At 43.1% G+C, this 27932-nt stretch overlaps 1 protein-coding gene across 1 annotated transcript; it reads left to right on the top strand.

Moving 5' to 3' along the window:
• Positions 1 to 234: 234 nt before the first annotated feature.
• Positions 235 to 9814, top strand: LOC116994285 (adhesion G protein-coupled receptor F4-like). Its single transcript, XM_033055859.1, has 9 exons — positions 235 to 296; positions 2211 to 2312; positions 2667 to 2703; positions 2832 to 2992; positions 3940 to 4206; positions 4900 to 6264; positions 7148 to 7189; positions 7270 to 7329; positions 9522 to 9814. Exons 2-9 carry the CDS (start codon positions 2235 to 2237, stop codon positions 9525 to 9527), a joined length of 2016 nt encoding a protein of 671 aa, XP_032911750.1. The 5' UTR covers positions 235 to 296; positions 2211 to 2234; the 3' UTR covers positions 9528 to 9814.
• The last annotated feature ends 18118 nt before the right edge of the window (positions 9815 to 27932 follow it).

Raw genomic sequence — 27932 nt, 5'->3', positions numbered from 1 at the left:
AGTATTTACAAAATACTTCAATTTCACACCAACAGGACTCAGAGTAAGGGATTTGAATGTAAGGCTGTGAGCATTAACCAACACAAGGATTACTTTTTAAATTCATGATCAGTTTTTTAATTTTTTTTGCTGTTTAAGAGACTCTTTGCTCTCTTGTAACCACTGCCCATCCCCTCTCTCCTTGCTCTTCCCATCTGTTGAGGGCTTTGAAATGAACTGGAGAAGGATCCTCATCTGGTGACAATCTCCTGAGCTGGGTGTGGAAGTGTCCCCTTACTAGAAAGTCCTTTTCACAGGTGGGTACTGACACCTCAGCTGCTCATGGACCTCTGTCCTGGTACCTGGATGGGGCAGAAACCTCTGGAACAGAGGAGTATCATGCTTACAGCTTCTCACAAAGGCAGGGATTATCAGCAATGGAGAGTTTATGGTAAGAGATAAATCATCCTCTCTCTGTTTATGCTTTCATGTGGCCCAGTGACACTACTCCCGTGTTTTTTCCTAAAGTAACAGTGACTTGCTGCTGTCCTGATTGTTTTGCCCTGAGTTTCTCCAGCTGCACAGTGGTTGCCTTGGCAGGTTGTTGAATGCTGGGGCTGGGTGGTTTCCAGGATGAGTCAAACAATGCAGCCAGGTGAGCTCAGTGTTTCAGTGCTGGCAGGGGCCAGCGCGAGCCCGAGATACTTGGAGATGTCCCAGATTTCTGCCTCATCACAGGTAACAGCCCTAGGTGGAGTTGCACCCATGATTAAATACAAAATGAATGTGAATTAATTAATGGTAAGACACAATGAGCTCAAGGATTCCAAGCTGTGAAATGGAATTAGGGCTGCAGGCTCACAGTAAACATTTAATGACTGCAGAAATCAGAAAAGAATTTGGTGCAGCCTTTCACCCCAAACCTGTAGGTGTTTCCCAGCCACCTCCCATTCTTTGGCAATATTGATCTGAATATTCTGCTTCGCTTCTCCTGATCCATTTTATTTCCTTAGAAGAGCTAGTGGCTCTTTCTAACCCAGAAATTGCTTTTCATATTAACAGCTGAATTCAGAGGCTGGCATGAGGTTCTCTTTAAGAGCTACCTTAGAAATTCAGTGCATTAGTTGAACTCTTACTTTCATGGTGATTTCATGATTAAGTAATAAACCTACATAAACATAGCACAGTGGACAAACACCACAGGTGAAAGGGGCAGCCAGCTGTGTGCCTGGGCCTTTGATGCTGTCAGATGGGAGAGCCTGGAGCCTCTGGATGGGAAAACATCTCTGCTCTCCCAGTGCAGAACCCCTCCTGCTTCTGATCAGCAGCATCTGTGCTGATCAGTACCTGTCAGGGGGGGAGCTGGGGGGCTCCTCTCAAGGCATGGTTATTTGATGAGGTTTTTCATGTTGCCTTCTCTTGAGATCCAGCTGTAGTCCTGTTTTGCCATTGTGCATTTGCTTCTTGCTTTACTGGTTTAGCTCACTTACTTTAATGCATTTTTTTTTTTAATTAAATTAATCTACTTGTGATGATAGAAGATCAGTGTCTCAATTCTTCTGAACCCACAGCAGCTGTTGCTTTTGCCTTGGATATGTCTAGCATCTAGCAATTGGATTTGATGTATCAAATGCATTTGATGTTGTTTTTCCTTCATTTCCTTTGCTGGATTATTTTTCTCTTACAAATATGCCTGTAACAAGTTGCATCCCAGGATGTTTAGCTTTTAACTGTGGGAAACTTCATGGAGGGAATAGAGGTCTGAATCCTCTGCAAAGGAAGTAACTCTTCACTCTGGACCTTGTTTATCGTATTTTGATTTCTGAGCCCTGAGTGCCCACGTTTCCTACTCCCATGGCAGGAACTGCCCAAGGAGAGCAGAACATTGAAACCAGAGGAGATGAGAATGTCTTAAACCACTTCAAAAGGGACCCACAGGCTGAACTGCTTTAATAAGCTCTCCAGATTCCAGTTTACAGTAAATTATTAATGCAGTAATTTCGAGTGTTGAACAGATTTGTTTGTTTCTTTTTTTTTTTTTTTTTTTTTTAGAAAGGGTTCACAAGTAATTCTCAGTAAGGTAATTAATTATGAATGCCTGAAAAATCACCTTGCAAGCCCAGTAAGGACAGTCTCTGGCATAGGTTTAACTGCTTTTTTTACTAGTAAGTAATCAGACTGCATTCAAAAAGTGGAAACAGAGATATCTAAACTTAACATCTTTCTTCCAGGAGGAAATCAGCAAATGAGTGGTGATGGATGTGAGGGTGATCCACTGCCTGCTTCTTTGGGCTGCACACTTCTTCCTGGCTGTGCCACACACCACTCCCAGGGTGAGTTTCATTAGACCAGGCTGCTCAAATCCCCACCAAGTGATCTTGGACACTTCCAGGGATGGGGCAGCCACAACTCTGCACAGCCTGCGCCAGTGTCTCACCACCCTCATCATAAAAAACTTCCTCATCTGACATCCTGTGTATGAGCTCAGAGTGTCACTTCAGTAGCAGGGTCCAACTCAAGACTTCTTGTATAGAGGCAGACTTGAGGCACAGAGTTCTCAAGGGCTACAAACTCTGCACTCTGGACCCAAAGGGACTATTTTCCTCTTGAAACCCTTTCTGGTCTGTACCAAGGAGTCATCTTATTTATGTAAACATTCACTCTGCCTTCCACTTCTTATTTTTCAGGTTCTCAGTAACACATCAAAGACTGGTGATGAGCAAGGTACAGTGACTAACTACCTTGGTTAATGCTCTGTGAGATGTTATCGTTTATCAGTACTTTACACCCCTGATACATCACAGACTGTGTGTGCTGTCTTTGTAACAGTGTCTGCTTCGTTTATTTTCCAGATGCCTGTATAAATCTCATTCCCTGCCAAGATAACGGAGCAATTTGTGTTCAGCCTTGCTCTCCCTCCTTCCACGGGGAGAAAAGCTTTGTCTGTGAAGACAGAAAGTGGCAGATGTTGTCAGATGCTTGTGCAAGCCTGGATGTTCAGTCCCTTTTTCAGGTGAGGATGCTGGTGTGCACCTACTTTGGCTTCTGCTTGTAACTTCTTTCAAAGACAGACCCTCCTTCCGTGTGCTTTCAGTCTTGAGCAAAGGGAGATGGGATCCTAAAACAAAAAATATTTTGATAATAGGCTCTGACTCCATGAAATCAGAGAATTGTTTAGGTTGGAAAAGGCCTCTAAGATCATTGAGTGAAACCATTGTCCCAGCACCACCATTCCACAGCTGAGCCACATCCTCAAGTGCCACCTCCACACCTTTTTAGAGCATGTTCAGGGATTGTGATTCCACCACTTCCCTGAACAGCCTGTTCTAATACCTGACCACCCTTTCAGAAATTTTCCTTAATATCTAAACCTCCCTTGATGTGACTGGGGACCCCACCTCACTTTTACCTCATTTCAGGTAGTTGTAAAGAGTGGTAAGGTCCCTCCTTGAGCCTCCTTTCCTCCTGGATAAACATTCCCAGATCCCTCAGCCACTTCTCATCAGACTTTGCTCTAGTTCTTTCACAATCTTAAATTAGGTGATAAGAGATAAGTTTGGGAGATTCTTGTGTGGAAAGGATTCAGAAATGAAGTTGCCTTGTTCACTTGACTGGTGTTCCTCATGTGGATCTAAACAAAGATAAGAACACAGTCGGATGAAACTGAGGAAAGAACAACACCGGTGTGTGTAATAATCAGATTATTTATGACAAATTCTCCTGAGCTGCAAGATCCTTATTCAAGTCCCTTCAAGAATAAGACACTGTTTTTAGTTCTTGCCCCTTCCTTCATGTGTGCAGTATAACCATGATATTCTTGTTAAGTGAGCTTTGCTCCTGAGTTTCAGTCCACCTGGCACCTTCTCTGCACACCCAGCACTGCATCTCTTGCCTGGTTGTAACTGTGGCTTAATTTTCACTCTTTTCATTAATTGTCTCAAATCTATTTCCTCCCTCCAGAGGATATCCCAAAGTGAACGCCTCCCATGCTCTGCAGGACATGGTGCTGCTGGAGCGCATCTTCCTTTTGTAGGAGGAGGAAAGCAAGGGCATGGGAAACCTGAACATTTTGGTGCTGGGAATCACAGCTGCCAAGCTGATTTTTCATGCATCATCCCAGATATCCTGTCTTCACCAGCCATCCCAGGAAACATTGCTGATATAGTGGAATTGCTAAAGAAGATTTCCCTGCTGCTATCAGAGAATGTCACTAGAGGAAAAATGCAGGTATTTACTCTTATTGACTTTGGGAGGTGCTTCTGAGCTTTACAGAGCATCCACAAGTGTTTTGTCCTTATGACCACTGTCCAATGCAGTGGTGGCTGCAAGTCACATTGAGATCACCTGGAAAGAGTTTCCAGAGTGGGATATTTTGTTATCAGAAAAGCTTTTTGACTTATTCATGTATGATGAAAATAGACTGTGGAATTAAATTCTTTAAAAACAAAGGTTTTTAGGAGCTGCTGTTGTAGGCATGGGATAACAGCACAAGGAAGAATTAATTTCTAAAGTAGGGAAGGCAGCCTTGAGGGTGCTGACCTGCAACTGTGTTGTCATGTGCTGTACAGCAACAGCTGAGATCTTTCTCTGATAAACTCAGAATCAGAGAGTGTGGTAAAAATCAGACCTGCACTGTGGGACAACATCTAGAATAGAACTAGGGTGTCCTTTTTGCTTTATATTTATTTCTCCAATCACCTGTTGATGTAGGATATGAAGAGGATAGGACAATTCTAGTAATGAGATGTTTGGGTTAGACTGGGATGGATCATGGGAATATATTCAGTGTCAAAGGGATTATTCCTTTTATAGAAATCACTCATGAATTAAATGAGCCTTTTTGGAGGCACTGCCAGGAGAATAATATTTGGTTTCTTCTAACATAAAACAAATAAATTCTATTTTGCTCATTTGTTTCAGAGCTACAGCAGGATAGCAAACCATATTCTGAACAGCTCCATCATTTCCAACTGGGCTTTTGTAAAGGACAAAAATGCTGGTTCAATGTTACTGGACTCAGTGAATTTATTTGCTGGGAAACTTCTTCTAAGAAATGGCTCAGAAAGTATCCAGGAGCCCTTCATCGCTACCAAAGGCTACAGCATACACAGAAACACTTCAGCAAAGAGCTTTGACTTTTCCATGGAGTTCAATAGCACAGGCAACATCACTGGGCACGTGGTGATTCCAGAAGACGAGCTGCTGAGGTTACCCAGGGCTTCCAAAGCCATCAGCGTCGCGTTCCCAACGCTCGGAGCCATCCTGGAGAGCACCCAGCCGGAGCCCGCCTTCGTGAACGGGATGGTGCTGTCGGTGTCGCTGCCAGAGGAGCTCCAGAGCGTTCTGCTGACCTTTGAGAAGCTGAACAAGCTGGAGCAGGCGGGGGCTCAGTGCGTGGGGTGGCACTCGGCCGAGCGGCGCTGGGACCCCGCGCCGTGCGCGGTGCGCGCCCACACCACGAGCGCCGTGGTTTGCGTGTGCGCGCACCGGCGCCGCTCCTACCGCTCCTTCTCCATCCTCATGGCCCCGGCCGCGCCGCGCAGCGCGCTGCTGGGCTACATCACCCAGGTGGGGCTGGGGCTCTCCATCCTCAGCCTGCTCCTCTGCCTTCTCATCGAGGCTGTGGTCTGGCACCACGTCACCAAAACCGAAATAACCTACATGCGCCACTTCTGCTTGGTCAACATCGCTGCCTCGCTCCTCGTTGCTGATGTCCTGTTCATCCTGGCAGCCATTGTGCACAATACAACCCTGAACTACCAACTCTGTGTGGCAGCCACCTTTTTCCTTCACTTTTTCTATCTTGCTCTGTTTTTTTGGATGTTTACCCTGGGTCTCTTGATTCTCTATGGATTATTATTAATTTTTTTTAAGATAACAAGATCTGTATTCCTAGCTGCAGCGTTCTCTATTGGATATGGATGTCCCTTGGTCATATCTGTCCTCACTGTTGCTATTACTGAACCAAAAAATGGGTATTTAAGGAGTGGAGCCTGCTGGCTCAATTGGTATGAGACAAAAGCCCTTTTGGCTTTCGTGGTACCTGCCCTGAGCATCGTTGTCATGAATCTCATTGTGGTGGTCGTGGTTGTGGTGAAGACTGGGAGATCCTCAGTTGGAGAAGGCTTCAAGTCACAAGATTTGAGCAGCATGATCCGAGTCAGCAAAAACGTTGCCCTTCTGACACCTCTGCTGGGCCTCACCTGGGGGTTTGGATTAGCGACAATCATCGACAGCCGCTCGCTGGCCTTCCACGTGGTGTTTGCGCTGCTGAACGCCTTCCAGGTAAACTCTGGGGTGCTGGAGTAGTGTCTGTGCTCACACCTTGAGCCTGGCATAAAGGTACCAGGTCAAAGAGGGGCTGGCAGCAGGGGTTGTGCATGAAAAGCAAGGTCTCAGCTTTCCCCTCCACTCAGTGCTTTCCCATGGTACCTGCATGGGGCATCCCAGGTTGGTGTTTCAGGTGAAGATGGGTCATGGAATAAACTGGTCTGGTTTGAAGTGGGATGAAGAATTAATCCCATGAATAATCTCCATTTAATCTAAAATACACCAGTTAATATCCATAACTGCAAAGATGTCTGATCCTTATCAATTAATAATTGCACAGAAAATTCTCCCTTCCAGTGAAGATGACACTGGCACAGGTTTGCCAGAGAAGCTGTGGATGCCCCATCCCTGGGAATGTTCAAGTCCAGGCTGGATGGGGCTCTGCCCAACTTGGTGTAGTGGAAGGTGTCCCTGCCCATGGCAGGGCATTAGAACTGGATGACCTTTAAGCTCAGTTCCAACCCAACCCATTCCATTACATAACTGATGGTAACCATGGTTTGGTTACCTCATCAGCATAAACAGCCAGTGTTACCTGAGGCAGTGCTGCACACTCAGTCTGCCTTGGCTCTTCTTGGCTCAGGCTGCACTGAGTGGGCTGAGAAAGCCCTGGTTTGTTACCCATCAGTCCAGTTCATAGCCAGGATTAACACAGGTTGTATCCATTCCTGTTGTCCCCAGAGAGCCTGCATGACCTCATGGATAAACCCACTGTGTGCATTGCTGTTACCTGAATCACAGGTGATGAGATCTCTCCTTAATGAACAGACATCTAGAAACACTTAAGAAATATCATGTGGTTATGCTTATTTTGTTAACTGGTTTTGTAATTTCTTAGGGATTCTTCATCCTGTTGTTTGGGACACTTCTGGACAGAAAGGTACTTATTCTGAATTATATGCACATTTTCTACACCTTGAGAAACTGGTCTCTTTAAATTTTTTTTATTTAAATCTCCAGACAAGAGAAGCCTTAAAGATGAACTGCTTTTCAACAAGGCGGAAGTGGGGTCTGGAAAAGGTAAAGTTTATTTCTTTTATTTTATTTTATTTATTTTAATTTAATTTATTTATTTGTGTGTTGGAAGAATGGGACCATCCACTACATCTTACACCACGCAGCATTTTTCAAATGTAAATTCTTGCTGGAGGACATACAGGTATCTCAAAAACCTGGTCAGGATATTAAGCTTCTAAATATCAGAAGTGGCAATCGATAGATTTTTTTGTGACTTCTACATAACTTACTGCTGTGGTTACAAAGTTAAAAGTGATATTTTAATCCAATCTCTTCACCTGCAGATATCAAAGCCCTTTAGGTAAACAGTGCCAGTAACTTTTTTTGCCCTGTATGTGAATTAGATTTACTTTAAGGTCACTGAATAAGGAAGGAATGGAGTTAGGAATCGGAATTCCCAATATAATGACCTGTTTGCTGCCTTCACAAAAATATGGATCTATAATGCCAGGAGGGCTGCATTAGGATGTCAGAGGATTTTCTGCTTTCATCTGAGGGATGGGAACCCCTCAGAGCCCAGCCAGTGTGTTTGGTGCTAATTGATGTGCACTCGTGAGAGCTTGAGGTTCTTTCAAATATCAGAACAATTCATTAAAAGCAATGCTTCATCCTTAAGGAAACAAACTGTGTTTTAGCAGCTTTCTACAAAAAGTTAGGCAGAAATGGAGTGTTGACATCACTGAGTTGATGTTTTCTGCTTCTACTGGAAAACTTTTGTCTGCTCTCTTTAGATTTGTTTTGGTACCAAGGCTTTAGTGGTTTCACAAAATATTTATAACAGGGAGTGCCCTTTAGGTGTCTCAAGAATTACCTGCAGTGTTTTTGCTGTCTTGCCAAAAGAAACTGTGTCAGGTTGGACATGGGAAAAATAATTTCTTTGCTTTTTCTCCAATCTATTACTCAGTTATGATCTTTGTATTGAAAGCTGCAGAGGCTCTGCCAGTGATTGTGTTTCAATGTACATGGTTTATGAGGGGAAAACACCGGGATAAGGCAACTATTCCTCTCCTCTGAGACCAGCATTTGGGGCAGAAGAGACTGTGCAACTTTCAGATTACAATTCTTTTATAGGTCCAGGAAGACCCAATAAAGATGTTTCACATCTTGTCAGGCATTAGGTCAGGATTGAAAGCTTGAAAGTTAAAATTTGCTCAAGACACCATGAGTATGATAGTCTGGAAACAACAGATGGAAATGTCACTAATCCCATGACTCAGCAACATTTGATAAACATGTTGAGTGATCTCACTGGGCAAAACTTGATGTGGAAACCATGGCTGTGTGTGCCTAGGAATTTGGGTCGATGTTGTCTCTCACCTGGGTGGAAGAAACCACGTGTAGGTGTTTACTGTGGCATAACAGAGGGGAAAGATGTGAGTCACCCACTTTTGTAAACTTGGGTGTAAACATGGAGTTTGACTCATTAGAGCTGGAGAAGTTCAGCACACTGAGATGATTGCTTAAAAAAAAAAAAAAAAAAGAAGTCTTGTTGCAGAGAGCTTTAGAATTGTAGGATTGTTTATGTTGGAAAAGATCTCTGGGGTTGAGTCCAACCATGAACCCAGCACTGCCAAACCCACCACTAAACCATGGCCCCAAGGGTCACATCTGCATGACTTTTAAATACCTCTAGGGGTGACTCCACCACTGCCCTAGGCAGCCTGTTCCAACGGTTGACAACCATTTTTGGTGAAGGAATTATTGCTAATATCCAATCTAAATCCCCTTGACACGAGTTGAGGCCATTTCCTTTTGTCCTGTTGCTTGTTACATGAGAAAAGAACCCAATCCCCACCTGGCTGTCCCCTCCTGTCAGGGAGCTGTGCAGAGCCAGAAGATCCCCCTGAGCCTCCTTTTCTCCAGGCTGAGCCCCTTTCCCAGCTCCCTCAGCCTCTCCTCATCACACCTGTGCTCCAGCCCCTACCCCAGCCCCTCAATGTCCTTCCTGAGCTGAGGGGCCCAAAATGGGACAGCGTATCCAGGGGTTTAAGGTCAATGTAAAACTCTGGAAGGGTTATGCAGACTCTTGATTCAGGTGTCTGACTTTCCCCAGACCTGCCAGGAGCTTTCCTGTGGGTCACATTTTAAGGTAACCACCCTGTGGTGCTTCTTACAGGATGCTGAGGCACCTCCTGTTTGAAATGGATCCTCCACAGATGATTCTTACAGTCTGACCTGATTGTTTTCCCTCCTAGTCCTAGCCATGGACTGTTGTCTTCAGTGGATCTGACCAGAGAGAAGAAAAGGAGCAGTTCTTGCAGAGAGGTGCTGGTTTGAGGGGAGCTGAAGAACCAGCCCAGAGCATGGACAGCACTGGCTGGGAGCACAACCTCAGGAAGCACCAGGAAAACCTGAAGAGAAAAGGCCCTGGACCTGCTGTCAGGAGCAGGAACCATCAGTGTTGCTGCAGCCCTTGGAGGAAACATGCTGAAACATAAAGCTTGTTTCTCACCTTTGTGAAAACTGCTGTGAGGAGAGTTTGTCCTCGTTTGCCATTTCAGTGCTTCAATTTCTTTCTTCTTTTTTTTTTTTTGTTTTTTTTTTGGTCAGTGCAATAACGAGCTGTACAGCATGTGGAGCTGTTCTGAAATTATTTAATTTTTCATGTGATGTAGAAATGTTGAGCATTATCTTTCTGATTTTGGCTGTCTTTTGAGCAAAAACTGATTCTATTTGTTGCTACTGTATTCCTCATTTCCATTTGTCCTCCCAGACTGATGGCATTCTCTCCCTCCCAATATTTGCTGTCTTCATCTCAGTACTTGTGCACCAGAGGAATTGTACAGACCTCTTCTGATCTGTCAGGACAGAATTTTTATTCTTTTTCCTGTCCTGAAAGACAATGACAGAGATGAACAAGAAACAGGATGCTGCAAATATTCAGTTTCCCCCTTTGGATGTGGGAAAGCAAGCAGAGCAAATCAAATGGATGGACATGTCCTGTGCAATGCCCTAACAAAGGAGATTGTTTCTCCATGTGAGATGGGGTGTCTTGTTTAATTAGAAAATCTGTCCTTGCTCTGAGAAACCCTTTCCAATGAAGGCTTTGATAGAAATATTATTGACTCTTGTCAGGATAAATTGATGGTTTCAAATGAAAATAAAGTTGAAATTTTGTCATTGTTTCTAACAAGTGGTACTTATCCTTCTCCACCAAAAATGTAGATAAATGCCCTGTAGTATTCCTTCAAGTCAGAAATCACTTAAACCCAAGTGGCTTCACATTAAGCAAAATACACAGTTTAATGTCATCAACAAGCTTTTATTGAAGAAGGAGGAAAATGCCCTGGCATGGGAAAACCCACAGCCAGATGTTCTGGTGGGAGAAGCTGAGGAGGGTCTGCAGGGCAGGGCTGTGCCTGGGCCAGGGGCATTTCTTGTCCTCTGGACTCTGTTGCTTCCTCTCCTCTCTTCTTTCCTTGTAGACTCTGATCTTGTTACAGGAGTCCATCCCTCTCCTTTCACACAGCCCATCTGCATGTTGGAGAGCTTTATTCAAACAGAGGTAAAATTGGCTCTGTGTGCTGCTGTAACAAATTTTAAAAGACCATTACCCCAAGGTCTGCTTCTTTATTTTATTTTATTTTTATTATTAAGTGATTGGATTTTTTTTACAGCACCTGAAAATTTAAGCAAACTTGCCACAGCCCAGCACCTGCCCTCCTCTCACATGTGTGCATGTTAAACCAGTCTGTTAAACAGTGGAATTTACAGATGGTCTTCCTTCATTATACAGACCCCTTCCAGGATCCCAGGAAATTCAGCAGGAGTCTTGCCCCAGCTAAAGCACCATGAAGGGAATCAGTTTGACCTGCTGTTTATCAAAGGGTGTTTGAAGCCTGGTGCTTATTTTCAGCACCTGGCACATATCAGTGTTTTCCTCTGTGGTTTAGGGTCATTTAGCTATTTAAAAATAACAGGGGTGGGGGAGCTTTACAGAGAGCCAGTTCATGGCCCAGCATGAGGAGGAGCACTGAATTCTATTTTTAATACCCCAAACTTAAAATGTGCAGGAGCATTTAATGAATAAATATATTTGAGGGGTGAAAGCTGTAGCTGTCCTTTGTGGGCTGTAAACTAGAATTTCTCAAAATGCCATGGGCTGAGAGCCCAGCTTTAATTGCAGCTGAGGAGAGGGAATCTCCAGAGCTGGAATTCTGCCAGTTTCACAAATTATCTGTGTAGCAACAGCTTAATAATGTCAGGCTTGTGTGGGACAGTTGGACTCCTTGATGTGCAGGAGCTTGACTGAGCTGTTCCACCCTTCCTAACAAAGTGGTGACACCTGAAAGCCCCAGGGCCACCTTGCCAAGGGGTCACAATTCACTGCACATCCAATTTCTTGGCACAGGGTTACAGCCCTGGCTGTGTGGCTGAGCGTGTGGCTACACAAACAGGGTCTGTAGGGCCATGTCCTTCCAAAGTTAGGTCTCATTTCAGGAGGAAAGCACATTTTGGGACAATGCAGCACTATTTCACCTCCTGCCCCACAGGGAGGATGCTCCTAAAATCCCTGGTGGATGTGCTCCCAGGAAAGGACTCCTTGGGATTCTCTGGCTCATTTCAGTGCTTTTGTTCAGGCCAACAGCATGATGGGAGTGTTTTTAGCACATAAATCTGTGAATGCCATCAGGTCAAAATTCTAAACTTACCAGTGTTCCCCTTCCCTGCACCCCCAGGTCAGATGTCCTGTTTGTATCCTGCAGGCTGGACAATGCTGAATATTATAAAGTAGATTACTTTTTGTTTTCAGTCTCTCAAGGGGTCACAATCAATATCAAATTGATACTGGTGCATGGGAAGCTCCTGCTGAACTTGAGGAAGACCTTGCTGTGCAATGCTGAGCAATGAACAGATTGTTCAGAGAGTGTGTGGAGTCTCCCTCACTGGAGATATTCCAGACCCATCTGGACACAATCCTGTGCAACATCCTCTGGGATGGTGCTTGAGCAAAAATGTGACCCCACTGTGGTCCCATCCAACCTGACCCATTCTGGGATTCTGTAAATGCCATTGGAGTTGTGTAGAATTTTAACTTCCCTGTTAGATTTTAATGCAATGGAATCTTTCCATGTTTTTTCTCTGAACACTGTGCTTGGAGGTGTTTTTCTTCAGTAACTTCCAGCAGAGAAACCTTTCTAATGGTGTAAGGCTTGTGAGCATGTTTCCATGCCATCTTGTTTCAGACCAGATGTGGCTGGGCACTAAGTGCTCCTTCAGGCCCCTCGGTTTCCCATTGTATCTGAAACCCAGCCTGGCTCCAGTGACACCCTGGGGCTGCTTTGGGAAAAGGTGCATGCCCCTTCTGATCTGACAAAAATAGTTCATCTGTCACTAATTTCTGCAGCCATGTGCTAAACCCGCTCTTTTTCACAACTGCAAAACATCATCTGAGGTCTATTTATTTACTTAACTGCAGCCAGTCAAAGGAATGTCACTTTTATTTGCTCAGCAGTGCTTAACTTGAAAAGCCCTGTGCTCTCTTGCTGACTTAAGCATCAATCTTTAATTACAGCTTTTCAACCCACATCTAAGATGCATGTGTATCCTTTGGGTACTTTTGTTTCAGGTTGAGACCAGTAATAAATCACCTCTTTGGGCTGTTTGAGGATTAAGTGTTGAACAATGGATTGATTAGCAAGATCATTCCAACCCTTGGGCAGTGCAAGTGGAGTTTTATGATGTAATTCCTATTCATGCTGCAGCATGTCTGGGCAGGGAACAGGGAATTACTGGGCTGTTGGAAGATGGAGTTTAGCCTGAGTTTTGCTGCACATACCCTTGTTTAAGGAGGGTGAGTTAATAGAGTGAGTGTTTTGAGCAGCAGTGAGTTCTTACCCTGCTGCTGCTAAAGAGGCTTTCAGTAAATACCAATCACTGGGCTCTGTGCAGTGAGTGAAGGCAGATCCCCAGCTGTGAAATGGTCCCTGGTGGCCTCAACACTTGATCCCCGCCCCAGGCTGTCCCTCCCACTGCAGAATCGGCAGCAGCAGCCAAATGGGGATTTCTGGGGTTAGAGGTGCCCATCTCCGGGCAGAGCTCTCTGCAAAAGGAAGCTGGGGCACTTCTTCCACTGTCCCTGCATCCATGCCAACCCTTTTAACACACCTTGCAGCTCGTTAGTAATATCTTTGTCCCTCATCCTTGCTCTTAGAGTGCTTCTCTTCCAGAAATGCCCCACTGATGTCAATATTTCATCCTGCCCTTTGTGTTACAAGGAGCAGGACTGGGCTTGGGGTACCCCTGGCCTGTTTAAACCCCATCAGATCCCTCACCCTGCTCTGTGCCTTTCTGCAGTTTCCACAGCAAATGATCCATTTTTTCCTGGGTAATCACAGTTACTCATGCAATCCTCCTTTCTGCTGTGAATCTCCCACTTGGCTGAGATGGCTGGGCTGGGAGCCCTGGGACAGCCTGGATTTCTCCTGCATTATTGCAAAATGTTATCTAAATCCCTGCTCGTGGCAGAGATCCTGGGGGATTCATCTGTGCAGCTGGAGAGGTGCAGCAGAAATCCCCAGGTTATCTGCTGTGGGCCAGGGGAACAGGGGATTTTGAGTCCTTCATCAGTCAGCTGGAAAGCTCCTGCAGTATAATGTGTGTCAGGCTCTGTCAAAAGATCTATTGAAGACAAGACTTGAAGGCTGACTTTGAAGTGTGCTGATTAGCACTAAAATTCCCTTTAAAACCAACTGCCAAGCCCTAAGTGCCTTGAAAATGTCTGCTTTTGGGAAAAGGCTCATTGATACTTTTTTAAAGCTTTTATATTCCAAGCCAGAAGTAACTGCTGAGATTAAGCAGAGCCTTCTCTTATGTGATCAAACCACCTTTCAAGCTTCTTTTGATAGACTGACCTGTCTTTCACCTGTCAGAAGAGGTGTTGTCATATTGAATTTGTATTGATTTCCATTTTTGGTAGCAGACAGAACAATTAATTCAGTACACAAATGCACCCATCAGGTTACAAGCTGTGTTAAAATAATGGGAATTTGGGTCTTCTTCCTGTAATGAGTGTGTGTGAAAACCTGAGGGGAGAAAGGAGTTCTCCCAGGTGAGCTGGAGTGCTGCAGTTGTTTGGCAGCAGCAGAAGGCAGCCCCTGTGGGGTGTTTATGAGGAATAAACATGGAAAATGTGATGCTCTTATTGAATATGTGTTTAATTTTTCTAAAGGAATGCTTCCTGTATTGCTGGTTAAAATCTTACATTAGAACCATAGAATGTTTGGGTTAGAAGGGACCTTAAAGATCATTGAATTCCAACCCCTGCTGTGGGCAGGAACACCTTCCACTGCCCCAGATGCTCCAAGTGGACACTTCCAGGGATGGGACAGCCACAGCTCCTCTGGGCTACCTCTTCCTGTGGCTCAGTACCCTCACAAGAAATAATTTCCTCCTAATATCCAATCTAAATTTTCCCTCTTTCAGTTTGCACCCATTACTCCTTGTGCTACCACTGCAGTTCCTGGAAAAGAGGTCTCCACACAACCCTCCCTTCTTGCAGATTATTGTTAGTTAATAATTTTGTGAAAGGTGACTGAAAGACACCAATTCTTGAATTTTGAGGAAGCTTTTGCCTGGAGGGGGTCAGTCTGTGTCAGGTTGCACATCTCTGCAGCAGCTTTTGGATGAAGTTTATGATTTTGTTTTCTCTAACAACATATTTCTCAGTGTATTGACTTTTTTAAAATTATTTTTTTAAATAAGAAGCTGGTAGATTTACTCTTTGGCTTTATCACCAGACTTAAAGATGTGTGTAGGTATGCACTTGTATCAAAATGCACTGCACAGCCTTTGTGCAGTAAAAAATACATCTCTTCATGCAGTATCAATGGAGGCTGCACCTGGAATAAATTCTTTTTGTTAATGTCTTTATACAGCTTTGGATATGCAGAGCCATTTAAAATAAATCACTGAACCAATTAAGCAAAATACCTTTGATAGGATTAAAATTTCCCAGTTTGTGGCCAGCAGAAAAGATTTGGTGTCTGTTAGAGCTTGCGTGGCTGGGGCCCAGAGAAATGCAATTGCTTGTTGCCTGCACTCATCTAAGGAAGATGAGGAAAACCAAATAATTTTTTTTCTTTTCAAAGATACAGTAGCTTCTCAGACAGATTGAGGTAAAGGCAAAAAGTTTTTCTCTAAAGGCAGACTGAAGGATTTGAAAGATGGAAATTATGTGGAAAATATGGAAATATGAAAACAATATGGAATAGAATAAAATGAAGTCCTTTTGCTTACAAAGAAGTCATAAATTTTGGTTAGAAAACCCTAAATGCTTTAGAGATTTGCTCTTTTATTATCAGCAAAAAAAGGAATTTTGTGTGAGGAGGAGGAGGATCCTTTGCTACCTTCAAAATGATCCACCAAAAGAATTGAAAGCAATCATATGATGAGGAGTCAGTGAAAACAAATTTTGTATCTTTTGACAGCGTTGAATTTGAGATAAAAATCTGATTTTGAGTCCTTGCTCAGTATTTCCTGGCTGTAGTGTGGACCCACCACTGGCTGTTCTTACCCTTTTGTCTGCTGCTTTCTGTCAGGAACTTTGTGGTGGATTTCCAGATGGGCTGTGGTTTTGGGCTGTGGTTTTAGGCTCTTCTCAGTTCTCAGCTGGTTTACTCAATGTCCTCGGTGCAGAGCTGAAAACCACCTCTGGAACACGTTTTGTTTTGCTCAGTGGGAGCTGAGCACCTTTGGAAATGGGTGGCCTGGCTCTGTCACATGGAGAACACCGTGTGTCCCTGGTACTCCCTGTGAAGCCCAGGAGGAGCCAGGACAGGCTGAGCACCCCACGGTCAGGGAGCAGCACCCAGGAAAAACTTTGGGCTCCTCGGTGACCTGGATAAAAGCAGTTTTTACAAGTCAAAGTCATCTTGCTCAGCACATTCACACTTCCTTTCTCCTGACAGGACAGACTCTGAAGGTGCAAATCTAATGGAATCTGTTGTTTTAATGTCATAGATTTTCACCCTCTCATCAGTGTGAGCACAGGCCTGTGGGGAATTTGCAGTGTGAGCTCTGAGCTCTCCATCCTGTGAAGAACCTCATTTATTAACCAGAGCCAACTGCACAAAACAAATCCTAAAGACAGCTTTTGGTCAAAACACAGAATTACATATTTGAAGGAACAATACCCACAAACTTGTTCTGTTTAATGACCTAATCCTAAACCAAATAACAGGTTTTTCACCCCTGAGACTGTGGCATAATCTTAAATAATTATTCAGATATTAACAGTTTTGAAGGTGTATTAGAGATCTACATAGTCTCAGATCCTATGGAGATTCTTACAGAAGTCTGTAAGAATAATACAGGGAATGTGTAAAACAATTCTCCATCTCACTGAGCCCAACTCCTCACAGGGGTAGTGTAGCAGAAAGCTGCAGGAGATTATTAAACACAGCCCATTTCCACTAATTTGTTATCACTTCCCCTCTCTGTGAGTGCTGTTGGTAGGAAAAATGTTGTAAATTCAGCCATGTTTTACTGGGAACTTCCAGAAACTTCAGATATCTGCATTTGGCTTTGTATTTTCTGTAAGCATTGACCTATTTATAGCAAAAGTGAAGACCTCTAGTCACTCAGGCAAAAAATTCCCCCAGCCTTCAACCCTGGGACTCTCAGAGAGCTTATTGCCTTTTCCCACAGGGAAACTTTGAGGAAATGGGGTAACCTGCAAATGGAGGCATCTGCAGCTGGATGCTTTCCTCAGCTTCTGCCCCTCCCTCAGCCCTGAGACAGACTGTGCAGAATTCCATGAACAAAATGCAACTGCCCTGGAAAAAAAAATCCATGTCTCTCTTTTCATCCTGGAGGGGTGAGGCAGGAAATGCTCCAGAGCATCACTGCAGGATTCCCCTGGGCAGGAGTGGGTGTCTGCTGGGGCCATGGGTGGGGTGAGAAATGGGCAGGGGGAAGGAAGAGAAAGGAACTCCTGGATCATCTGCACAAGAAACTACAGTAATTTCACGATTATAAGCCGCACTTCTGGGCGCCAGCAACTTTTCATTCTTTGTCGATACACAAGCCACACCTGATTATAAATCGCACGTTATAATACAGAGTGTGATAAAAGGTATCTGTTCTATCACCATCTGTTGAGGGTGGGGCAGTGATCCTTATCTCCATGGCAGATATTCTGCTAATGGGCCATCCATTGAAACCAGGCAGGGCATTGTTCTTTATCTTTTCACAACCCATCCTTCCTCCAGCCAGTCATTTTCTGCTCATGGCCATTGAGTCCCACTGTGGCACTGATAAAATTACTGCATCCCATTGGGAGTTACTCCAGCCAGGGGGAAGAGCCCAACATTTCTTACCAAGATAAAAACAGAGGTTTTGGGACACTAAGGGAGCCCCTTTCTCCACTGGACTTCAGAGGAAAACCGGATTTTTCCACATCACCACTGGAGCTCCGGAGGCAAACTGCACCTTGTACAGGAGCACTGCTCCAACTGAGCCACATCTGTCACTGCAGGAGGATGCAGCCACCATGGAATGGGACTGCTGCCAACACCCTGCCTGACGGGTGTCAGGTTGTACTCTGACTTTGTCAGGGTTTGGAGTTTGTTTCTTTGTAGTACTGTATTTCTATTTTAATTTCCCTAGTAAAGAACTGTTATTCCTAATTCCCATATCTTTGCCTGAGAGCCCCTTGATTTCAAAATTATAATAATTTGGAGGGAAGGGGTTTACATTTTACATTTCAAAGAGAATTTCCTGCCTTTCTCAGCAGACACCTGTCCTCCAAACTAAAACAGCAACTTTTCATTCTTTGTCCATATATAAGCTGTACCTGATTATAAACCGCACTTTGGGTTCGGACCAAAATTTTAGTAAAAATGGTGCGGCTTATAATTGTGAAATTACTGTACATGGCCAGTACATGTGAGTTTGTTAATTTTTGGTGTGGATGTTGTCCAGGGTGAGCCACAAGTCTTCTTTCTGTATCTTTCTGTATCCTGATTAAAATTTCTAAAAACGACAGACCAACAAGTGGATAAAAGTGTAATTCTATTCTCAATTTCACTGCACTCATATTTTATAGAAAAAAACTGGAGTTCTTTCAAATCCATGAACATTTGGCTAAGCACTTTATGGAATCAATTAGTCAGCATTCTCCCTATGAAATCTTTCATTTCCAGATTGACTTGCTACTAAAACTTGTCTTGTGTGCAGTTGTACCACAGACTGTAAATACAACACAAATAACAAATATCATCTCCAGTTCTGCTTCCTGTGTTATGGGCAAGCATGAACACATGTTTTAGAAGCCAGTTCATCCTCTCTAGAAGGCCAGTCCATCTTTGCTCTATTTTCTTCCCCAATCCCTGTGTTTGTTCCAGGTTCTTTCCACGTGGAGTAACTGATACCAGTTTGGTACCTGTCTGACTGGAGGTTTAACTGAAATTTAGCCAAAGTGTATCTAATCTAAAAAAGTGCCCAAGACACACATTAGAATTAATTCACAACCCTCCACCTTCCTGCGTGCTTGACACATTTATCTTTTTTTCTTAGTATTAAAATACAGTTCTGCTGATTTGCTTCTGGAATTAAATGTGCTCTCAGCTAACACTTTTCTTCATCAGTTTTCTAGATTTTTCTGTGTTATTTGGGTTTTTTTAAAGTACTCTGTCATTGGAGCTGCCTGTTGCATTCTAAGGTGTAATCTTATTCTAGCTAGAAAAAGGTTGAAAGAATTCTTTAGGCAGAATAATGGAAACATCCTTTTGTCTTGGCAAGTTAAAGCACAATTTCACCTTTGCTCATGTACAATGGCTACATCAGCTGAACATTTTATGCTGTTTGTATTTATTTTCATTAGAGATGTGAGGTGATGTGACTTTTCCTATTATTATCTGATTTCTCTTTAGGGGAAAAATGTCAGTGTGACCTGATTAAATTAACATTCTTGAGGCAATTTCTGGCTGTGAACTTTTCTCAAGAAAAAATCACTCATATGTGCTGATCATCTGGAGCTTTAGCATGAATGAGGCATGTACTAATTTGCTGGTGAACTGTTAACAAAAACCAACCCTAAATGATGCCTTGCAAAGCTGTTAAAAGCCAATCACAAAGGTATAGACAAATATGTATTTATTTTAGTGTTCTCTGTGATGATTTGTGAACAGTAAACTTAGAAATATTTTAGTTATATTTCAGGATTCCAAAAATTTCAAGAAGATTGAATGGATGGTATAATAGCTACAGAAAATTACTAGTTAAATAATTTAAAATTTGATTTGGGGTGTAAGGAGAAAACATTGGTGTGAAATATCTGGGACCCTTTCATCAAATTCTGTGGGAGCAAGAAAGAAAATTTTACCTGTATATTTCTGCTTTGGAGTATTCATTACAGCCTTACAACCTGAAGTAAGAAACAAGGATTAACATGTCATAAAGTGTTCAGGAAAGAATAATAGTGCACAATCTCAGCCTCATGTAGTTGGCAGACCGTAGATTTTAGCCAGAAAACCTTTCCAAGCTTGAACAGACCCTGGTTTTACTGGGAGTTTAGAGGACCATAGTTCAGCAATGAATCCAAAGTTAGAAGGTGTCTCCCAACTGTGCACAGGTGGTGGATGTGGTTCCAGGGATGCACTGGGGGCTGCAGCTCTCAGGGCTGGTGTGGAGCTGTCAGGCAGAATTAAACACATTGTCCTGGTAGAAATGGCTTAATAGCTGATCTGTGTTTGCCTGGCAGAGGAAAAGTAAATCTATTTTCTTTTCATGGCATGGAAAGACCAAGGACCTCATCAAAGCAAAGACCAGAGTATCTTAGCAAAGTACCTATAAATATTCAGTGCCTGTCTCCTATATAATGGTTTGAATTCCCTTAAAGTTCTTGAGAGTGAAAGGAAAGCACTGAATGCTTCACACACACCTGCATTTTTTCCCTAGAATTAGTTTCCAAGGTAGCTCTGTACTTCACTTTTGTTACAATTATTCAGAAATAAAAAATGTTGTATAGAAGTGGAAAACTTTTCTGTTCTTATTCCTAAAAGAAATTGCCAGGGTGCTGTTTCAGTTTGATATGTGCTACCAGGTTTTGGTGAGGTTGTAAGAATGAGTTTGATAATGGCTTCTTTCTTTTTCTCTGCAGAAATTAATGACAAAACACTTTTTCCTAGAGAAAAGCTCAGGGACCTTGGAAATATGCACTGCACTCACCTGCTCCTACCAGCACATTTGTGTTCAAATGTGCAGCTTATATCTAATTTATGTGGATACCCCTGAATAATCTAAGCATGCTCAGCAGCGGCTGGTTAGTGTGTGATTCCCTGTCATGATATACCTGAGGTTTTTTTGGACATCTTTCCTTCAATAGGAAGGCATTAATCATTTACCAGTCCTCAAGGGATTTCTCTCAAAGTTTTAAAAGTTCCAGCTATCATTTCAGTAATTATCTTTTATCCTTCTGTGCCTTCTGGGGGATATTATTTTGAAATACTGTGGTTGGACTTCTAATGAAGTTCTTGATTAAATAATTTTCTGCTTCTTGGGTAGACTTTTTGTTCAAGTTCCAGTTTGTGTTATAAGGTCCAGCCTCTGACTGGGAGCTCCCAGCAGAAATCCCAACACTGGTGTGTCACCTTTTAGAGGGAGAGAGTGCAAACAGCAAGGGATTTAAAATAAACAAATGGATCCTTTCTGAACATTTGGAATGGCTGAGCTGAAGCCTTATCCACCATCGTGGGTTTGGATGTTCTCTAATCTTTTATTCCTTTAGGAAGAAAACGTTTTTAGAGGATAACACTTCAGGTTGCACATTTTTGACTGGAACTTTACTTAGTTGCCATGTGGGACATTAGGCTCTTGTAATGTGAAGGCTCTAAAATTAATCCACTGAGTGCAGAGGGCTCTCACACAGCATTTCTCCATCCCACTGATGGTATGATTTATCCTGCAATAAGAACATTGTGAAAGAGGGGTTCAGAGAAAAAAAATGGGTCTGTTCTCATTGACCTGTCCAAGACTGAGCCAGGCTCATCTCTCACTTCCATGGCCCTGAGCTCCATCCTCAGCTCTCTGTGCTCTGGTCACTCAGTGCTCCAAAGGAGAGGTGGGTATAATATATATACTCTGTCTCTCAGTGGATATAATCTGTTAGGACTGTTGTAAGAAATTTCAGTGCCTCATTTGATTTTAGTCATTTTGTAATTCTTACTCTGCTCATTTTATCATCTCCCAATTAATCTACTTTGGTCTCAGAACATCAACCATCTTGTTAAAAATATGCTATCATAAGAAATGAATTAAACACATGCTAAATTTACTTACATTAAACATATACTTGATATCTTATATTTCAGAATATATCTTATATAATCAGAAAATAGATTCTCTGCTTCTTTGCATGTTGAAATAATGAAACCCCCAGCTTGAGCCATAGTTTGATTTATATAAAAGCATTTTGGATTTAATGATAGCTCACAATTTGAGGATAATAATAACATTAGATTTGCAACACTTGGTATAGTGTTAACAAGAATTTGTCATTAAGAGGAGATTCTTTTGCTTGTGGAGAAAAAGTACAAACAATACAATATCTGTTTCAAGAATTAGGTAATATTTTTTTGTTGTTATCAGGACATATTTTGTATAGAGACAGAGGTACTTTTGTTTCTTCTCATATTAATGATCAAAAAGCCCTTAAAACCCAATTTGTCCTTATTTTGAAGACTTAGAGTGCCTTTTATTTATTTATTTTTTAATACTGCAAAGGTTCTTGGTCTTGCTTCTCTCACTAAGAAGTGAAGAAGTAGCTCTTTTATTAGAAAGGCATTGAGAGAATCATAGAATCATTAAAATTGGAAAAGACCTTTAAGATTATCAAGGCCAACCATCAACCCAGCACAATGACTGGCCAAAAAGGGAGATTTTATTTTATTTTATTTTATTTGCTTTTACTACCTTTTACACCCTGTGTAATATTGCTGTGCAATGACACAAAAATGCCACTCAGGACTATTGCAGGACTTTATTTTAATTGCTATCTTAAAAAAAGAACTTTAAAAAAGAGTCCAGTCTCTTATTGACTTTAATATTTAAAAGGACAAAGTACTCATAAACCCCATAGACTGGGAAATTAAAATGTCAATATTTTCTCAGAAACTGGGGTATTTCTACATTTGTAGTTCCTTATGTGCACATCTAACTGTTACAGAGACAAAAATGCACCTTAGTCAAAGGCAAATGTTGCTTTTGACTGATTTAAGCTGCCAGGAACACCCAGGTCTGTGCCTGTCCTGATGCCCACCAGGAGCAGATTGAACCAGCACATGCAGGGTGACCTGGCAGTGGGGGCAAGGTCAGGGTCACAGCAGCTCTTTGGCCCTGGTGCCAGCCAGGATTTCCATTCTGTGAAGAAACTCTGGACCCCAAAATGGTGTAGCTACACCCAAGCCCCCCTTTGGCCTGAGCTGGGATTTCTTGGTTGGCTGCTGGTTGGTCTTGGCCAACAGTGTGGCCACACATTCAGCTCAAGTGCAGGTGACAGATTCAGTGCCAGGAGGGATTTCCCAGAGGTGACCTGGCCAGTGAAATCTGAGTCACCCTGAAGTCTGAAATGATGTCCAAGGACAAAGGAGGTACTCAGGGAATAGTGTGAGGAGCTGCTCTTAGGTTTTTTCCTGGGCTCAGCTTATCTTGACATGAAAGACTCCTCTCATCATGGTCTCAGCACAACCCTCATTCCACTGATGTCAAAAAGCTGGATGGTGTCCTAAGTTTTATCACAGAAATCTTCCAAAAACACACAAAAAATGAATCTCTCAGGTATGGAACATATATACAAATACATAAAATATAAACTCTCACCCTGGTGTGGTGTCTCACACCTATTACAAACATCTTCAAGTGGAGAAATAGGAACATTTCCTTTGTACTGTTTTCCAGAAAAAATAATTATTGTTTGAAGTAATAATATTCTGATGTGATTATATATATATATATATATATATTATATATTTATTTATTTATTTTACTAGCTACTTCTTTAATTTTTAATTAAACCAGTACAAATGGATCAATGATGAAAGCTCCACAAGCTGACATTTCACATCTCCAAGCACATCTCCAATGCCTTCTAGGTGACTTGAGAAGCTTACAGTTTTTCTTTGTGGCACTGAAGGTAGTTCTGTTTAGGACTGGGTTTGTTGGTGGTAAAATTGTTAATTTGATGGTAGAGCTGTGCTCACCTGCCCCCACACCTGCTCTTACCCAGCTGGGACAATCTGTGTTGGCAGGGGACCGTGGGCATAACCCAGAACAGGCACAACAGTCTCCAAATCACCTCAGGGCTCCTCGGTGTTCCTTCCAAATGAATAAAGCACAGTGAATAAACTCCAGCCTCACACCTGTGGGACTGGGAAGGTGAGGAGACTGGTCCAAGGACTAAAATGTGTAACATGCACAGGGAAGCAACAGTGCCTGGGAAGGGAGCAGGGAGGGAGGGAGACAGGCAAGTGACAGACAAGGCTGAGGTGTGGAATTGCACAGGGAGCTGAAAAGAGGAGTTGTCCCCACCCTGAAACTCTTAAGGGGATTTTGGGGATTTTTGCATAATGGAAGATGCAGTTTAAATGAATGAGGATGGATTTTTAGAAACTTTCACTCTTTCTTTTATTCCTTTTAGCCTCTTTCATCTTCCAACCCATTTTACTTCAAAATTTTTCTCTCTTGCTTTTACCAGTTTGAAAATGTTTCTTTTTCCCCCCCTTACCTTCTACTACTCTTGCTGCTGCATATTCTTAATTTACTTTCCTTCTTTCTCTTCTCTTCTCTTCTCTTCTCTTCTCTTCTCTTCTCTTCTCTTCTCTTCTCTTCTCTTCTCTTCTCTTCTCTTCTCTTCTCTTCTCTTCTCTTCTCTTCTCTTCTCTTCTCTTCTCTTCTCTTCTCTTCTCTTCTCTTCTCTTCTCTTCTCTTCTCTTCTCCCCCTTCCCCTTCCCCTTCCCCTTCCCCTTCCCCTTCCCCTTCCCCTTCCCCTTCCCCTTCCCCTTCCCCTTCCCCTTCCCCTTCCCTTTTTGTTTTCTCCTGTTCTCTGTGCCCAAAGTGTACTCACAGTATAGAAAGACTTGTAAATACAATTTACACATATAGTTGCCATTGGATATCTCAGCTGGTGGCCTCAGCTGAGTCATCCTCCTGTTAAACTGCCTGATGTGACAGCTGCAGCTCCTTGATCACTGCTCCTTTTTGGAGGTCATGCAGGCAACAACCAAACCTTCCCATTGTGGGGAATAAACCACTGACTCCAGGGGACACTCATGTGACAACGTGGGAGTCAGGTAGCACCAAATTTTGCTTTTAAATCAGCAGGTATAACAGGGCATGAGTCAACAGAGATGGATAAAAAATATTCCCTCTGTTTCTTTCCCCTCTTTCTCCCAGGAGAATGGAGCTGATAAAGCCTGGATCCATAAGAAAAGATACAAAATTACTTCAAGGATATGGAGTTCAGCTTTTCATGGAATCACAGAATCATTTAGATTGGAAAAGACTGTGAATATCATCAGGCTCAACCATTAACCAGAACTGCAACCCACCCCTAAACCAGGTCCCTCAATGCCACATCTTTTAAATAACTCCAGGGATGGTGATTCCATCACTTCCCTGGGAAGCCTGTTCTGGTGCAACCCTTTTTGGTGAAGAAATTTTTCAGATCATTAAATAATTCACATAATTTTCTTTCATTAAATTAAAAAAAACCCAAAACAACAAAACCTGATTAATTTCACACCTCCTGCCAGGTTCTGCAGTTTATTTTTTTTTTAGGTTGTGATACCAAGATGGTCTCAATTCTCTCTGCTATTGACTCAAAAGGGTGTAAGTCAGAGCAGGCTGCAAGTATGTCCAGAAACTGAATAAACAGGAGCTGAAATGAGAACCACAAAGTTAAAATCATTATTATCTCCAAAGGATTGTGTTGGGGCAGTGCTGACTGCACAAGTGAAGTATTTCTCTCAATTATGAGAAATGGTTTGGATGGAATCTTATCACAACCTCTGGCTAAACAACTGGAATAAGTTGGATTAGTTTAACAAAATTTACACAAGTAGCAGAAAAGTTTGCAGCTGAGAGAATGGCAGGTACAAACCCAAGCACATCTCTTCACATAAAGATGGGCAGGGAATGGAATTGCTATCAAAGAAGGGATGTGCTGATCCAAGAGGTGAATTTGGTGGCTCCCCTTGTTTTGTCTATGGTTCTACATCTCCTGCTGTTTTTTTCAAAGAATTCAAAGAGATATAATTAGAGATTTACATTAGTTTCTGTTTTTGAGGGAATCAACAATTTCAAAAATTTTTGGGGAAACCTTGGGCAGTGTAATTTGTAGTCCTCATTCACCTAAGAAACTGAGAAGCAAGTAAACTACTTAACTTCCATTCAATTTTCACAATTAATATGTATTTTCAGGGATGGAGAAATTAAAAATTACTTTTTAGGAAGTATCTAACATCAGAAATTTTAATTTCAAATTTTTAATCAAACTACATTTTCCCATTTCTCTTTAACCAATTTTCTCTTTTGAATGATTCTGTTATAAAAGTGCTTTCTATTTTTGTTTTTGTTTTTTTTTCCTCATGCTTCAAGATAAAAAGCTGACAGATATTTAAATTTTGATGTTTCCCATTTCACCAACTCCCATTAGGTGGGATGGATTTTAACCTGCACATAAATTATCTTCATATGACATAAGATAAACTTTGGAATTCTGCTCACCTGCACTGTATTTGCTGTTTCCCTGCTCTGAGCCATCCCTGTCCCTCCTCTCAGGACCCGTGGCTGGAAGCAGAGGATGCCAAAGTGTCCTCAGTGCTGGAGAGGAGCCTTTGTTGAAGTGAGATGTACCCAGATGGCCTGAGAGCACTGTCAGCAGGTGGCCTGGTTTGAAGTTGTCTTTGGCAGGTTCTGCACACCCAGAGGACAGAATTAGTGGCTTGATTGATCACACAGATTTTATATGCCTTAGTAAGAGAAATTCATTGCGGCATGCAGGCGTGCTAAAGGACACATTGCCTGTGTTTGCAGTGGAGGTTGGTGCAAGGTGTTTTGGGGGGATATGTGAGGAAAAGTTAGACTAATTTAAACCTGGTTCTACAGTTCTAGAAAACTGACATTTTTAGAGAGCAATTGACTTGACTGCTCTCAGCTCTTAGTGAGATGAAATGGCCTCTGTGATTAGAAGGAAGGAAAAGCCTCCCTGCTGGAGTGAGAATGTGTGAGAGGAGCAGCTCTGCAGACACCAAGGCCAGCTCAGGAGAGGCAGGAGCTGCTCCAGGTGCTGGGGCTGAGGTTCCCCTGCAGCCCCTGGTGAGGACCAGGAGAGTCAGCTGTGCCCTGCAGCCCATGGGGGTCCATGGGGAGCAGAGATCCACCCACAGCCCATGGGGTCCATGGGGGATGCAGAGATCCACCCACAGCCCATGGGGGATGCAGAGATCCACCCACAGCCCATGGGATCCACAGGGATGCAGAGATCCACCCACAGCCCATGGGGATCCCACAGCAGATCAGGAGAATGCTGTGACCCCATGGAAAGCCTTTGCTGCAGCAGGGTCCTGGTAGGACAAGGATCCCATGGAGAGAGGAGCCAGCACTGGAGCAGGATTTTGGGCAGGATTTGTGGACCCACAGTGGATCCCACTGGAGCAGCCCATTCCTGAGGGACTGCAGCCCCTGGAAGGATCCACACTGGAGCAGTTCATGTAGAATTCCAGCTCATGGGAAGGACTCACACAGACACAGCTCATCCTGGGATCTGGATCTGTCTCCTGGGAGAGGAAGCCCACACTGGAGCAGGGGAGGAGTGTGAGGAGTGCTCCCTCTGAGGAGGAAGGAGCAACAGGAACACCAGGTGATGAGCTGACCAAGCCCCCTTCCCTGTCCCCCTGCTGAAGGAATGAGGGCCAAAAATCCAGGGTGGAGCTGAGCCCTGGGAAAAGGGAGAGGTGGGGGAAAAGTGTTTTGACATTTTATTTTGGTTCTTATTACCCTACACATTTGCTGAGCAAATCCCTTCCAGAGGGGGGGGCACTGTGGGGAAGGTCTCAAGGGTGAGGGCAGCAGAGCTCCTCCAGCTCATGCCAGCAGGGAAGACCTGGGCATGAGCACAATTGCTCCACTTGGCAAATCCTGTCACAGCAGGGACATTTAAAATATCACTCAAAATGGTGTGAGTCAGTCCAGCAGAGTCCATGGCTCAGTTAACATGTTCTGGCAGACACAAGATGAGCCCCCAGGAGGGGATGGCACCCACCTCACCCAGCTCTGCTGTGCCCCAAGCTTTGCACTGGCACTGTGATAATTGGCTGTGTCACAGGCTGCAGTGTGTCACTGGGAGGTTTGCACAGCCTGGCCCTCTAATGAGTCCTGGCATCTATTTCTCAATGAGACAAGAATAGGAACAGTTTTGTTGGACACATCCAGATGGATGAAGCCCTTGCACTCAAATCCCCTCCTTCCACTGCATTTCTTCTTGTCAAGGATGAAATTGTGTAAGCAGAGCAGGGAGTTAATTTTTATCTCAGCTGATCAGTGTGACATTAAGCATCAAGCCACAGTTATTATTGTTTTAATACACTGCAAGTAAATGCACTGAGCAT

The sequence above is a fragment of the Catharus ustulatus genome, chromosome 3, assembly GCF_009819885.2.
Source record: "Catharus ustulatus isolate bCatUst1 chromosome 3, bCatUst1.pri.v2, whole genome shotgun sequence".
Classification (NCBI taxonomy): domain Eukaryota; kingdom Metazoa; phylum Chordata; class Aves; order Passeriformes; family Turdidae; genus Catharus; species Catharus ustulatus.
The sequence above is the reverse complement of the archived record's forward strand: the minus strand, read 5'-3'. Positions and strand labels throughout refer to the sequence as shown.

Excerpts from the sequence above, each read along its gene's own strand:
- LOC116994285 (XM_033055859.1), top strand. The coding sequence starts at position 2,235 with ATGGATGTGAGGGTGATCCACTGCCTGCTTCTTTGGGCTGCACACTTC. Across the intron at positions 2,313-2,666 it reads TGCCACACACCACTCCCAGG|GTTCTCAGTAACACATCAAA; the intron begins GTGAGTTTCATT and ends CTTATTTTTCAG. Across the intron at positions 7,190-7,269 it reads GGACACTTCTGGACAGAAAG|ACAAGAGAAGCCTTAAAGAT; the intron begins GTACTTATTCTG and ends TTAAATCTCCAG.